General features: G+C 40.2%; 1 protein-coding gene across 5 annotated transcripts in view; it reads right to left on the bottom strand.

Moving 5' to 3' along the window:
- The window catches only part of Camta (Calmodulin-binding transcription activator), a 47,331-nt gene that overhangs the window by 32,966 nt on the left and 1,568 nt on the right, over window positions 1–12,797 (bottom strand). For 4 of the 5 annotated variants that reach the window (XM_089262243.1, XM_089262241.1, XM_089262245.1 and 1 more), the window contains exons 1-3: window positions 10,973–11,603; window positions 7,133–7,785; window positions 6,045–6,582 (exon numbers count right to left, since the gene is read on the bottom strand). In XM_089262243.1, coding sequence (XP_089118369.1) covers window positions 6,045–6,582; window positions 7,133–7,785; window positions 10,973–11,012 — 1,231 coding nt within the window. In that variant the 5' untranslated portion in view covers window positions 11,013–11,603. Of the gene's footprint in view, window positions 1–6,044; window positions 6,583–7,132; window positions 7,786–10,972; window positions 11,604–12,797 lie in introns of those variants that run through there. The other variant, XM_089262242.1, reaches the window with a different exon arrangement.

Raw genomic sequence — 12,797 nt, 5'->3', positions numbered from 1 at the left:
CTGGGCCGAGAGAGACGCCAACGCGCAAATATGTGGCACGCACAGCACATATTATACATACGCCAGGTGCCAGGTGCCCGCTGTGGGCACCGAAAAGCAATTAACACACATTTTAATTAATATTATAATAATTATTATTATAATATATAGTGCAAATATTTTGATTGATTTATTAAGCAAAATATGTCAAGGGGTTAAGGCTAGATAAATGGACAGTAACCCATGCAGGAATACGATCAAGTCATGGAGATTATCTAAAAGGCACATTAGTTTCGCTCTTTAGGGGACTATAAGGATAATCATAGAATGCCATCGATCTATAGATTTACTGTCAGAAATCGATATCTAATATCCATTTTTTTCTGACTTTATTAATTGATTTTCTTATATATATAACTATTGCATATATCAATTCGGAGTAAAACTATTCTTCACAACACTGCGATCCCAAACAAAATTTGTTGCATACCCAAAAGGGGCAACATTTTACAACACACATTTTATATATTTATTATAAGTTCAAGCCAATCAATTCAGAAACACAATGGCTATGAGCGCTTGAGTATAGAAAATCGTATCTTATAAAGATCTTTAAAGATCCCTAAGGATACAAAAGAGGTATAGCTGGAGAAAAACAACATTTACTAGCGAAAAAATTTTTGCAACTCGAGGATAGGCTTGCGCCGGATATGGAATCCTGGGTAATAGCCACATCAACCTCGATCTAGGAGTTATACCTTATCTAAGAATCCTGCATCTGTCACATTTCGCCTTCAAGTGGAACTTCGGCAGCTAAGAAAATGGCCCAAAACATCAAAAATGCTTAATATCTCCGAAAGGACGATTTTGATCATGGCATGTTGTTAGTGCTATTGACCCCAATCACTTTGACACCCTGCTGGTCAGGATACGCAAGGCTACTATTGAGTTATAAGCTCGTTTCTTGTATTGGGAAATCTACGTATATCTCAGCTACCGAAAGGATCTTTATGCTTTCAATTGTTAACTCTTAATCTAGAGGTTGATGACACTCTTCTTTCCAAACTTCTTTCCTTTGGTCCTTCAAATGGCCAAGTTAACATGCCTTTTTGGCTTTTTAGCCAATTTTCTACCACATCCCTTATAAAAAATCTGAGGGGATTGTGGATTTCTGAAAATCCTTAAATGCCAATCGATGGTCTTGTATTGGACAAGCTCAAAAATATATGTCCTTACGATATTCTTAAGGATATGACTGAGTTCTGGCTATGTGAAAATGTCCTTACTCAGAAAATTTGCTCTAACTCAGCCGTATCCTTACCAATTTCTACAGGATATGATGCGTTAGATTTAGAAAAATATCTTACGTCAATTCGTAGTAAAAAGAAAGGATTATCTAAGGATTCCATAAGTCTATATAGAGAAAACTACAATAGCTTGGGCTTTTTCTTGCTGTATGTAAAGCTGCGTATTCGCCATCCTTTTACCCCTATCTTTTCTCTCTTTCTCTCTAAGCATACGACCATATCTAACTGTAGAGCAAATACAAATCAGAGAATTCATTAATTTGTTTGCCTAATGCAACACTTTGTGTGCGAACGTCTATTTGCGCCCAATTGCTTTGTGAGAGCCATTTGACAGGGCGTGACCGGCGTGGCAGGTGTGTGATAAAGCAAATCAGGGCACTGCAAATATGGTCACACCGACAGCATGCAACAAAAAGTTAACGACGAATTTCAAACTTGCGACACAATAATCAAAAAGAAGGAAAACAAAAATGAAGAACAAACAAGTGAAATAGAAATGAGAAGGCGAGATGTGTATGGATGGGCGTGGCAGTGAGGCAATTAGCCAAAGGGATTAACTAATTAGACGCCCACACAGCAAATCGCACTCACTCGTTCCCTCCCTCTCACACACACTGTTTGTATGTGTGTGTGTGTGTGAAGTGGTGCCAGGCGCCGACCCATCATAATTTTTTAGCCAAAAAAAATATATGGGAAAAAAGTTTTTTCTGTTTGTGATTCTTTTTTTTCCTGTACACCCAGTTCTTTTAGCTGTTTTTCAACACTGGCTCAAGTTTCATAACAACGGAAATGCAAAAGTTTTCTAGCTTTTGTTTTCCATTTTTTTGCTGTGCAAAAGTTTGCCTTTATTTCTCTTGGCAATTATGTGCTCGAAGGAAGAGCAACAAAAATGATAATGAAGCGAGCCAAAAGGATTTTTCAAGAAAAAACAACCAGAAAGTGAAAAAAATCAAAACGAATGGCCAAAATAAAAAACAAACTGCAAAAAAAAAAAAAACACACAGAAAACTTTGCTCACATGACGCGCGCATGCATGCGAAATGCAAAAAAAATATATAGTATCTCATAGATACTTTTGGACGAGCGACCTACAGTTGGGGGGCGGGGCTCACACCTGAGCCGCCTGTTTGTTGGTAATTTGTTTAATTTGCTTACCTTCAAAATAGAAAAAAAAACATTGTGTGGCAAAAGAAGTTGAAAAAATCGAGAAAAAAGTATAGCATATGAAGTGATTGACTAGGAAATACCCTATAGAGTGCAAGTGCAAGCGAGGAACTGATGTTTATCATTTATTAGCTATCGATATCGATAAATATTCACAATGCACAGAAAAATAGATTCTACTTTTAGATATTAAATATATATATATACCTTTATGGTATTACATACAACTCTACAGCAGCAAAGACTTTCCCTGAGTCAAGACACCCTTCATTCGAAGACCCCAGCAATAGCAAAAGAAATAGAAATGCAAGAATCAAATAAATTTTCGGCGTTTTTTTTTTTTTGAAGGTTGGGCGCCTTTTAGCTAATGGCTTTACTCTATATGATAAAGCCGAAAAGCAACAACAACAACAGCAACAACAATGAGCATAACAAATACAATATGGCCTCAAACTAAACTAAAACTAAATTAAAATTATTTAAAATTTTAGCCAAAGTTTTATCAATAAAATGCAATGCAAAAGGTATGAGGCGGCGTGTGTTGCACTTTGTTAGCTGCAAATCAGATAAGTATCTCACGGATGTCTGCATTTAGCACACAATACACACACACAAACACACACACATACACTTGTTTTTGGGCATAGAAAGTATTGTACACTGTTAAAAATTGAAAGGTAATGACAATGGAAAGGTATCATATGAAAGCCTTCTAAGCAAAAAACTGAGGGAAAACTAGATTAAATTTAAGAAGAGTTTTCTGGATTTTTTAGAAAATTCTTTTGGCATTATAATCATAGCTTAAGCACAACAATAGTTGGATATTAGAAATGTAGAGTTTAGACTGGTTCAAGTGATGAATATAAGGTTTTAAGACACGCCAACAAACAAATTATAAGTTCCAGCTTCGTTCGATAAAAAAGTTTACTTTATATGATTGAGTATGAGTATCATTTCAAAGAGACTTGATAACTTTCAGCTATTGATAGTTGCTTGTTATTTAATATATATTGCCACTACAATTTTTCTCCCAGTGCATCAACGATGAGTAAGTTGTGCCCGACTGTCTGTCTGCCCTGCCTGCCTAGCTGCCTGTCTCTCGGCAAAAGACCAATTGAAACATCAGCAATACTCGAGTTTGCAATATGCCGCGACAGCTCGACACTTTTAGCCACTTGACGCCCACATACCCAAAGAGATAGAGGAAGTGTGGCAGCCCAATCGTCTTGGCCATAACTTAAATCTGGCTTAAAAATCACTTAACAGCTCTTTGCAAGTGTTTCGGCTTGTCAGCACATAAAAAAAATATGGCCAAAAAACAAAGGGCGCTTCACACTGCCCCACTGTCTCTCTCTCTCTCGCTCTCTCTTTCTCTCTGTATCGAGTGCAATAATCAACACCTCCACACACACACACATACAAAGAGCGAGCAGGAGACTGACAAACGGTCTGATAGACCAAATAACTCTTCCTACAATTGTCGCAAATTCTATGCAAGAACAACAACCACGCATAGAAAAACCATTTTCTGTTTAGCTCAGCAATAATTCAGCTGCTGCTGCTGCTGCTGCTGGTGCTGCTGCTGCTGCCCCGAGGCATTCCACATAGACGTGCAACTTATTTTGAACGCCAGCTGCCACTTGGCTAATCGACGGCGACAATCTTCAATCTACAATCTTCATGGAAGTGCCCAAGATGGAAACTTAGAGAACTACTTCAGAATGCTGATAAACTGTTAAAAGTGTTTAAACTAGTTAAGAAAGTTCTTTGTATTTAAGTTACATAATCTATGCTCCATAAGAATATTTTACTTGAGAGTAGAGAGAAACAAGATTTCGCTGCATCCACAACAATATAAACTTAGACAAAATATGTACTCAATGTTTAATATATTGATATACATATATCTTGAGATATAGTTGAGAAAAAAGAAGCCATATAACAATAGTAAACACTATAGACAAGACTTGTTAATCCGTAGAAATAAGATTTATAAACATGAAGGAAGAAGAATGTGAACTTGCCAAGTCTTTCTAGAGTTCAACAGTTCCAATTCTAAACACAGAAAGGAACTTGAATGCCGACTCAATAAATATAAGGAGCATGAAGTAAAGATCTTAAATAAAATTAGAAAATATCCTACGGGATTCAGGCGTAAGTCAGAGGAGACAGAGTATTTAAGGCAAGAAAGCATGAAGGAGCTGATAGCCTTGCCTAAACAGGAAATGGAAGGGAGTTCTAAAAACTGAAAAGCAAGAGATCTTGAAGTCTATGAAAGATAATTCTAAACATTTTCTTAAATTCCGCATAAACACAACTTCAATTGAAATCTCAAATAGGTTTTCTTACTAAGATTTTGCTTCAGCTTCAATAGCATCACCATTGTCGCTCCACATTTTGGGCTTTGCTTCGAACTTTCTCAAATGAGCTGAAGAGCACTTAGGAAAGTTTTAGTTTAAGAAGATTCAATTGGATCAATCGAATCAAATATTATGTTTGAGAGTCGGTCTTGAGCACTTAATGCTCAAATGAACTAATTTGGCAATCGTTACAGGTTACGAAACGAGCAACTCACTCGCTAATGAACACTGTGAGCTGAGAAGAAGAAGAAGAAGAAGAAGTAGAGGAATACAGAGGAAGAAGGCGGCCAGCCCAAAGGACCAGCAACAGCCAATTGAGCCACGTTTTCAGTTTGCCCTCCAGAGAGGCCATCAAGAAAAGCTAAAGAGTCGAAGTGAATGAGGGAGTGGAATTGTTGTATGAAAGCAGAGTTACCCTGTAGAGTAGTGGAGAGACAGAGACAGTCTTATCTATATATTTAATACATCAAGTAGGATTTAGTAGAATCATATGAAAATCGAAGCAGTATTGAAGAGGTCAACTTGGATATGAAAGTTCTCTATGAATCAGTCTGAGTACAGCTAGATATTGCCCTCTACCTTTACTTCTGTCCTTTACTTAAGACTTATGCATATCGTCTATATTCCTATACCCATATATAAACATTAGATGTGTACACAACAATAGACCCCATGTAAGCTGACGTGCTTACAGGGTATCTAACAAATGCTTGGCTAGTGTGAAAATCAATGAGCCACCAACCGCGTGCACAGCTGGACTACAACTAGAGACAAGAAAAAAACAAGAGAGTGTAAGAAAGAGAAGAAGAGGGCAGAGAGAGAGGGGAGAACAGAGAGTTGGGCTGGGGGTCAGACAAGCGAGCGAGCAGGCGGCCGCCGGAGGCCAAGTTTATTCGCATTTAATTGAATAATTGTTAGGCTAGCCACGTACGCTCAGTCCGAAAGGATATGTAGCCAAGGATACTTGCGGCTTTAAAGCGCGACGCCTCGAAATAGGCAACAGCAAAACCAAATACAGTTTCGACAGTTGTCAATTTTTAAGGCCCAAAAACAAAAGCAGCGCTCAGAGACAGACAAGCCGTGCACCTGTACAGGCGGCTGTCGATTTATGTGGCGCATCTGAAATGCAGGCAGAGATAGCAATGCTGACCGCTCTCTCTCTCTCGCTCTCTCTCTCTTTCTCTCTCTCTCTCTCTTTCTCTTCTATATAAGCTATTGTGCTGGTCTGACTTACCGTTCCCCAGTGGCACATTCGTTTGCGGCTGCTGCTGCTCCATGGACAGTTTATTTGTTGTGGCAACAGTTACTGCTCCTGCTGCTGCTGCTACTGTTGTTGTTGTTGCTGCTGTTGCTGTTGCTGCTGCTGCTGCTGCTGTTACTGCTGTTGTTGTCGCTGTTGCCACCTGCTTGTTGACGCTCTTGCTCAGTCTCAAAATAGTCGTGCCACCCGCCGCTGCCGCTGCCGCCGCCGCTGGCGCCTTCAGCTTCTGCAACGTAGCAGCCACCGCTTTGGGCGCCTTCGAGCTGCGCGAAACGCTCAGCAGATGCGTCTGCTGCGTCACATTGTTGCTGTTGGCGTTGTTGCTCTTGTTGCTGCTGCTGTTGCTGTTGCTGCTGCTGCTGCTCAGCTGCAGCGGCGGCGTATTGTTGGCGGCAGACGTCGAGTTGCGTATGACTAGTATAGACTGTGATTTCTCCAAACGCTTCAGCGTTTGCAGCACAAACGGCGACTTGCTGTCGCAATTGCTCTCAGAGCTGAGACTGCGCGAGGCCTGGAAGAGGAAATGAAAAAGGGTTAGCAAGAGGAGAAGTAGAGGGATGATGATAATGATGATGGCAATCATAATTATGATAGTGATATACGTTGAGCAATAAACAATAAACAATGAACGATGAACAATGAATAATAAACAATGAACAATGAATAATGAATAATGATCAATAAACAATGAAGAATGAAGAATGAGCTATGAACTATGAACAATGAACTATAAACAATGAACAATGAATAATTAACAATTAACAATCAACAATTAACTATGAACTATGAAATATGAACTATGAAATATGAACTATGAACTATGAACAATGAATAATGAATAATGAATAGTGCATAATGCATAATGCATAGTGAATAATAAACAATGAACAATGAACAATGAACAATGAAGAATGAACAATGAACAGTAAACAATGAACAATGAGCAATCAACAATAAACAGAGAAGTATATACAACGAATCACAATAATAAGGATAAGAGAAATTGCTAATGATAATACAAATTCGAATGACAATAGTAATGCTAAGATTATGATACTTACATGCTTCAGCATAAAGGGGCGCTCGATCAGCTTTGTGGCATTGTTGTTGCTGTTGCTGCTGTTCACCTGCGCCTTGAGCACGCTCTCCAGCTGGCTTGCATTGATGGGCGTCTGCAGCAGGATCGTATTCGTGTCCTTGCCGCTGCTGGCCACAATTGAAATGCTGCCCGAGCTGCTGTTGCTGCAGCTGTTGATGATGTTGCTGCCATTGCTGCTGCTGCAGTTGCTACTGTTGCTGCTGTTGCCGTTGCTCTGGACAATCGTTTTGCGTGCCACAGTTGTCGTGGTGGGCAGCTGATTGAGCGTTAGGGCTGTCGCCTTCTCCTGCTGCTGTTCGCTGAGCAGGCTGAGTATATCCTGCTTGTTCTGTATGATGATCTGTCCATTCTCGTTGCGAGTGCCGCGCAGCAGAATGATGTTGCTGCTGCCGCTGTTGTTGTTGCTGCTGCTGCTGCTGCCGTTGCTGTTGCTGCTGCCGCGCTGCTGTTGCATGGCCTCGATCTTAAGTTTGGCAGCGCGTAAGCTAGTTGTTGTCGTTGTTGCCGTTGCTGCTGCTGCTGCTGTTGCTGTTGCGACCTCATTGCTGTGGCTCAGCTTGGCGCTGCTCTGCGATTTGACCAGGCTAACACGGCTCAGGCCATTCTTTGTTTGGTCTGAGAATAAAAAGTAAATAAAGCACATTATTATCGAGAGTCAAGTTGGTCCAACTTTGCGCATAACTCAAAACGCCCCAAACCAGGCAGCGACAGGCGACGGCTTTGTATGCAGATCTGAAAGATTGCCAAGCTAAACAGCCGGCAGATTTATGACTGCGAGGGTTGATTTCACAATTTGTCAAGTGAGTAGAATATGTTGGGGTAATACAGAAACAGAGGGAGAGAGAGAGAGAGTGATCTAGTGGGGCTTCTTATGAAAGAGGCGAGATTTACCTTATTCAACTTAAGTGAATATAAGCTATTCCAAAAGAATCAATCTCAATATCGAAGTAGTATATACATATTTGATTAAGGCTTAAAGTTCTTTCAATGTATCAAATCTTGATATCGAAGTAGAATATACTTTATTGATTAAGGCTTAAAGTGCTCTTAAAGTTCTCGAGATACAATGATACTAACGAAGGAGCAGACAGATCACATTCAAGAAGCTTGCATATGGTTTACTTGATGTCTCAAAGTCATAATCAAATATTGAATAAAAGCCTTTAAAAGCTTCATATATGTTTAATATACTAACAATCTATGTCTACTAACTAAGCTCTACTCCACAGAGATTGTCGCTTTTATTATCTCTCGCATTTCATTTCCATGCATCAACAAATATCAAATATTTAAAACACTTATTAAGCCAACAAACAACATTATGGGCAACCCTCGCATTGGCAGTTATTGTCAGCTCATAACTAGAAATCTGACAGCGTTTGGGGCGCAACAAATTTTGACAAGCTGGGCTGGCCCATTGTGTGTGCGCACGTCTATTGCGAGCAGATCAGTTGAGCGTTACGTATGCGCGACATAGAGCTTAGACGGCCACAACAATGGCTGAAGGCTGACAGTGGAGCGAGGCTACAAAGGACACACACACACAGAGAGAAAGAGAGAGAGAGAGAGGGGGGGCAGGCTGGTCGCTAAATCAAGCGAAAGACGACATGTTTATGGCTCACACACAGGACTACTTAGCTGGTAAAACGCAATAAAAGTGCAACAAACAAACAGAGCGACGACAGCTGAGCAGCGGCGTGGCTGCGGGCGGGGTGGTGGCGGGGTCTTTGAAGGGGGCTGGTAAAGTGTCAGGCTGCATGCGTTGCCAAATATAGACTCCAAGGCTGAAGGCGACACGAAACAAAAGTGAGCGCCGGAAACATTTAAACGTAGCTAAACACTTGTATGCCAAGGAAAGGGCAAGAGGATGACAGCCCCCCAGAGCCCCCTTGTCGCGTCTGCCAGAGCAAGGCAGCTGCTCTTAGCCCCCTAGCGCCCCTCCCACCCCTGCGCAGCTCTTTCAGCTGTTTGTTTTGAAAACGTGCGGGTCATAATTAGCCACTGCCACTGCTGGCCGTCTGTGACCATGTGCAAAGATACCTACACATAAGTACAGTGAGCACTGACTAGAGTGAACCATTGATAGAGATTTGGCTGAGAAAAAGCACAGCTAAGCAAATAGTTAACTAAATTTAAGGAAAATTAAGTAGTTCAGCTCTAAGCAGGCGTTCATTAGGCGGTGTTTTACTGTACTTTTGTATAGCATACCCATAAAGTGCTTGCCAAAAGTTTGCCTCGAAAATAATAAACAAGCATCAAGCAAATATTCACTCAAGGCGACTGTTCTTTTACAAAAGTCTTCACTGTACTAGCACACATGTACATATGTAGTTAAGCGAGTGTGTGTGTGAAAAGGTCGCCAAGCAAAACAATCAGGCGGGCAGCTAGGCAGCTAGGCAGCCAGGCCAACAGAAGGAGTCAGAGCTGAGCAGCGGCCATTCATTCGGGCGCACATACTTCATTGTAATGTATGGCAGGACACAGGACCGCCCCAAATGCAGAACCTAGGCCTAACAGCCATAACAACAACAACAAAAACAACAGCTACAACAACAATAGCGAGAGCTAAGTAACAACAAAAGTCCTGGCACATAAAACACTGCTGCGAAAGGCGAGAGGACGAGAGAGAATGGCTCAGCGTAAGGCTTTGCTGAAGTTTCGCATATTTTTGCGTTCGTTCGCGGCTTTTGATGTGTGAGAGGCGGTGCACAGTGGAACAAGAAATATGCAAGCAACATTTTAATAAAAATAACAAAATATAACATTTTGCGGACAAAAGATAATTTCAAAAAATATATACATATCTTAACAATCAAAATAAATGTATAAAATATTAAACAAATAAATTAATATTGTCATCATAAAAAGAATTGACAAAAAAAAAGTAATAATAATAAAACAAACTTTGTTCATTAAAAATAATATAGAAACCTATTTAAATTCATAAAATTAAATTATTCATTCGAAAATCCTAAAAATATTTACGTTTGTAAACTAATTAAAAAGAATATTAATTCAGTTACAAAAAAAATATATTTTAATGAGTCATTAAAAATAAGTATAAACGAATTTCTAAATATTGAACTTAAATATAATTAAAGAGAAAACAAGAATATTTATGACTCATTAAATGGAAAACACTTGCTGCATATTTTTTGCTTATTCACAAGATGTTGAACTAAATGCAACCACTGTGCAGGCCAACGCACGTGGCATCAAGCATGGCAAGTGCCAGAGGGGGAGAGGCGAAGGGTGTAAGCTCAACGCACTAGAAGAGGACAAGGAGGCGGACTGGCAACGCTGCTATGCAAAAACGACAAATTGCAAGTCTATTGAAATTTTATTAGAAACATAAATCAAAAGCCAGAGAGAATGAGTATGATAAATAAGACATGACACTTAATAAATATACAAATACACGATTTTTTACAGGATAACAAACAGACGAGCCACAAAAAAAAAATAAAAACAAACTGAAAAAAAAAAAAAACAAGAAATTGTGCCAAAGAAACCGCAAAGCAAAATGCCCTTGAGTGAAAACAAAACAAAACAACAACAACAAACCTAACAACAAAATCTAATTGGAAAACCAATACGGCAACGCTAATCGAAGCAGCGCACTTATCAGAGAGAGATAACAGCGCAGCTCATCGATAATTATGTTATGTACACACTGCGTAAACATGTGTACGTGAGCATGACTCTGTGTGTGTTTGTGTGTGTGTGGGAGGCCAAGAATGGGAACGGTAGTGAATGGGAGCGAGATGGAGGCTAGTATATGGGAGACGTTTTTTGTACTTACTTTGCTGCAGATTTAGATTCAGATTCAAATTCAGATTCATATCCAGCAACAACTACAACTGCGGGAGCGGGAAAAGCCAATTGTTTGGGGCTCGTTTTCCATGTGGAACAGCTCGCGAACGATTTTCTTTGCGTTTAGTTTCGTTGCTTTTTGTTGTTGTTGTTGTTGTTTTCCTTTTTGGGGCCACACTCTTAAAATAAACACCTGGTGGGCAGCGCAGCAACTGCAGGCGACGGCATCTGCATCGTTGCGCATTAACTTAACTGTTCACTGTTAAATGCCATTTTCTACACACACTATATATTTATATACATATATACAATATGCACGCACACACACTGCCACATACATAAACCTATCTATTTACATATGTGCGTGTACATATGTTGCAGCAGCAAAAACTTCTCGATATCCAACACGGGAAAAAAAGGTAAACAAAACTCTGCTCGCCCGCGCGTGTGTGTGGGTGCAGCGCACGTATAGTTGGCACTGCTATTGTATTAATAACGCGACCACGCTAAATGCAATGGGAAAATTAGCGAACAAATGTAAATGTTTCAATTATAAATATTTTTAAGACGTTCAGCAAATCGCGGTGGTCGGGCGATAGGCACGCAACTGACTATCGAAATGTTAGCGCTGCTCGCACATATCGATTGTGCGTGTGCAACGAGCTGTTAATGCTTAACAGCTGTTGAGAGGAGTTTACAACCATGCAGAGCTACCACAGTGCTTAAAAAGATAACAGTGCTCTGCTAAACAGCTGTTGATCGGAGCTCAGAACCATATATAGTTGCCACCTTACAGGGAAAACGTTAATGTGCTGAGGCAACGGAGCGCGCCAACATTTAATTTAAATGTCAACACTTTCCTATATGAAATGCATTTAATGACCTTGTCCCACGTTTTGGTTATTGTTTTGTTTTTTGTGCAACAACTGCAATTTATGATGCCATTAAGAAACCCGATCTGCGTTGCATAAACAGAAAAACGGCAACAACAATAAAAACCTTCTATAATTGTTTTCCTTTTTTGTTTTTTTTTTTTTTTTTGTTTTTTGTTTTTGTTGTTTTCTAAAACAAAACTTTCGCTCTTTTCCGTTTGCCCCTCCGAGTCTCCATAGCCGCTGGCCCCCATTCAACGGAAGTCTCACACTATCTCAACCAAGCGACCAAGCGGAATACAAAATAATTGCTCTCTGCCTGTGCCAGTCGGTGCCATAGCGCCAACAACTACAACTACAACTACAACTACAGCAGCAACAACAACAACAACAATCGCAACAATGACAAAACTTATCTGTGTTGCTGTTGTTATTGTCGCTTGTTATTTTATTGTCGCATTGAAAATAATATACAAAATAATTGAATTACTCTGCAAACACACACACATACGCATGCGTATGTATGTATGCGTGTGTCTGTGTTGGGGGCGTTCAGCGCTCGAAAGTGTGCGCTGACTGATAAGCGCAAGTCAGGCCAAAGCCAGATCACAAAATTTAGCGAAATCAGCGCAGCAGCAAGTGCAGCCGCCACAGGGTGATCACGGTTCAGCCAGTACCAGTGATTACACAGGCGCGATAAGAGCAGCAGTCGCCGTCCGCCCGTCGCATTCAAACGAAAACAAAATAAATAAAATGAAAAAAAAGCGTGAAGCAAAAACGTGACTTGAGCTGCGCTTTAACATTGTCACGTATGTAAATTATGCTGCCTAACAGCGCAGCTGACGTCGCTGCCGGCACTAACTCTAGGCTTATAAAAAAGTAGTTATTTATTTAATTTATTTATTTATTTCTCCCCTTTTTTTGAAGATTGCGCTTTAGAAA

The sequence above is a fragment of the Drosophila navojoa genome, chromosome 5, assembly GCF_054131105.1.
Source record: "Drosophila navojoa isolate 15081-1374.11 chromosome 5, UAZ_NAV_1.0, whole genome shotgun sequence".
NCBI lineage: Eukaryota > Metazoa > Arthropoda > Insecta > Diptera > Drosophilidae > Drosophila > Drosophila navojoa.
This window is presented reverse-complemented; position numbering and strand designations above follow the sequence as displayed.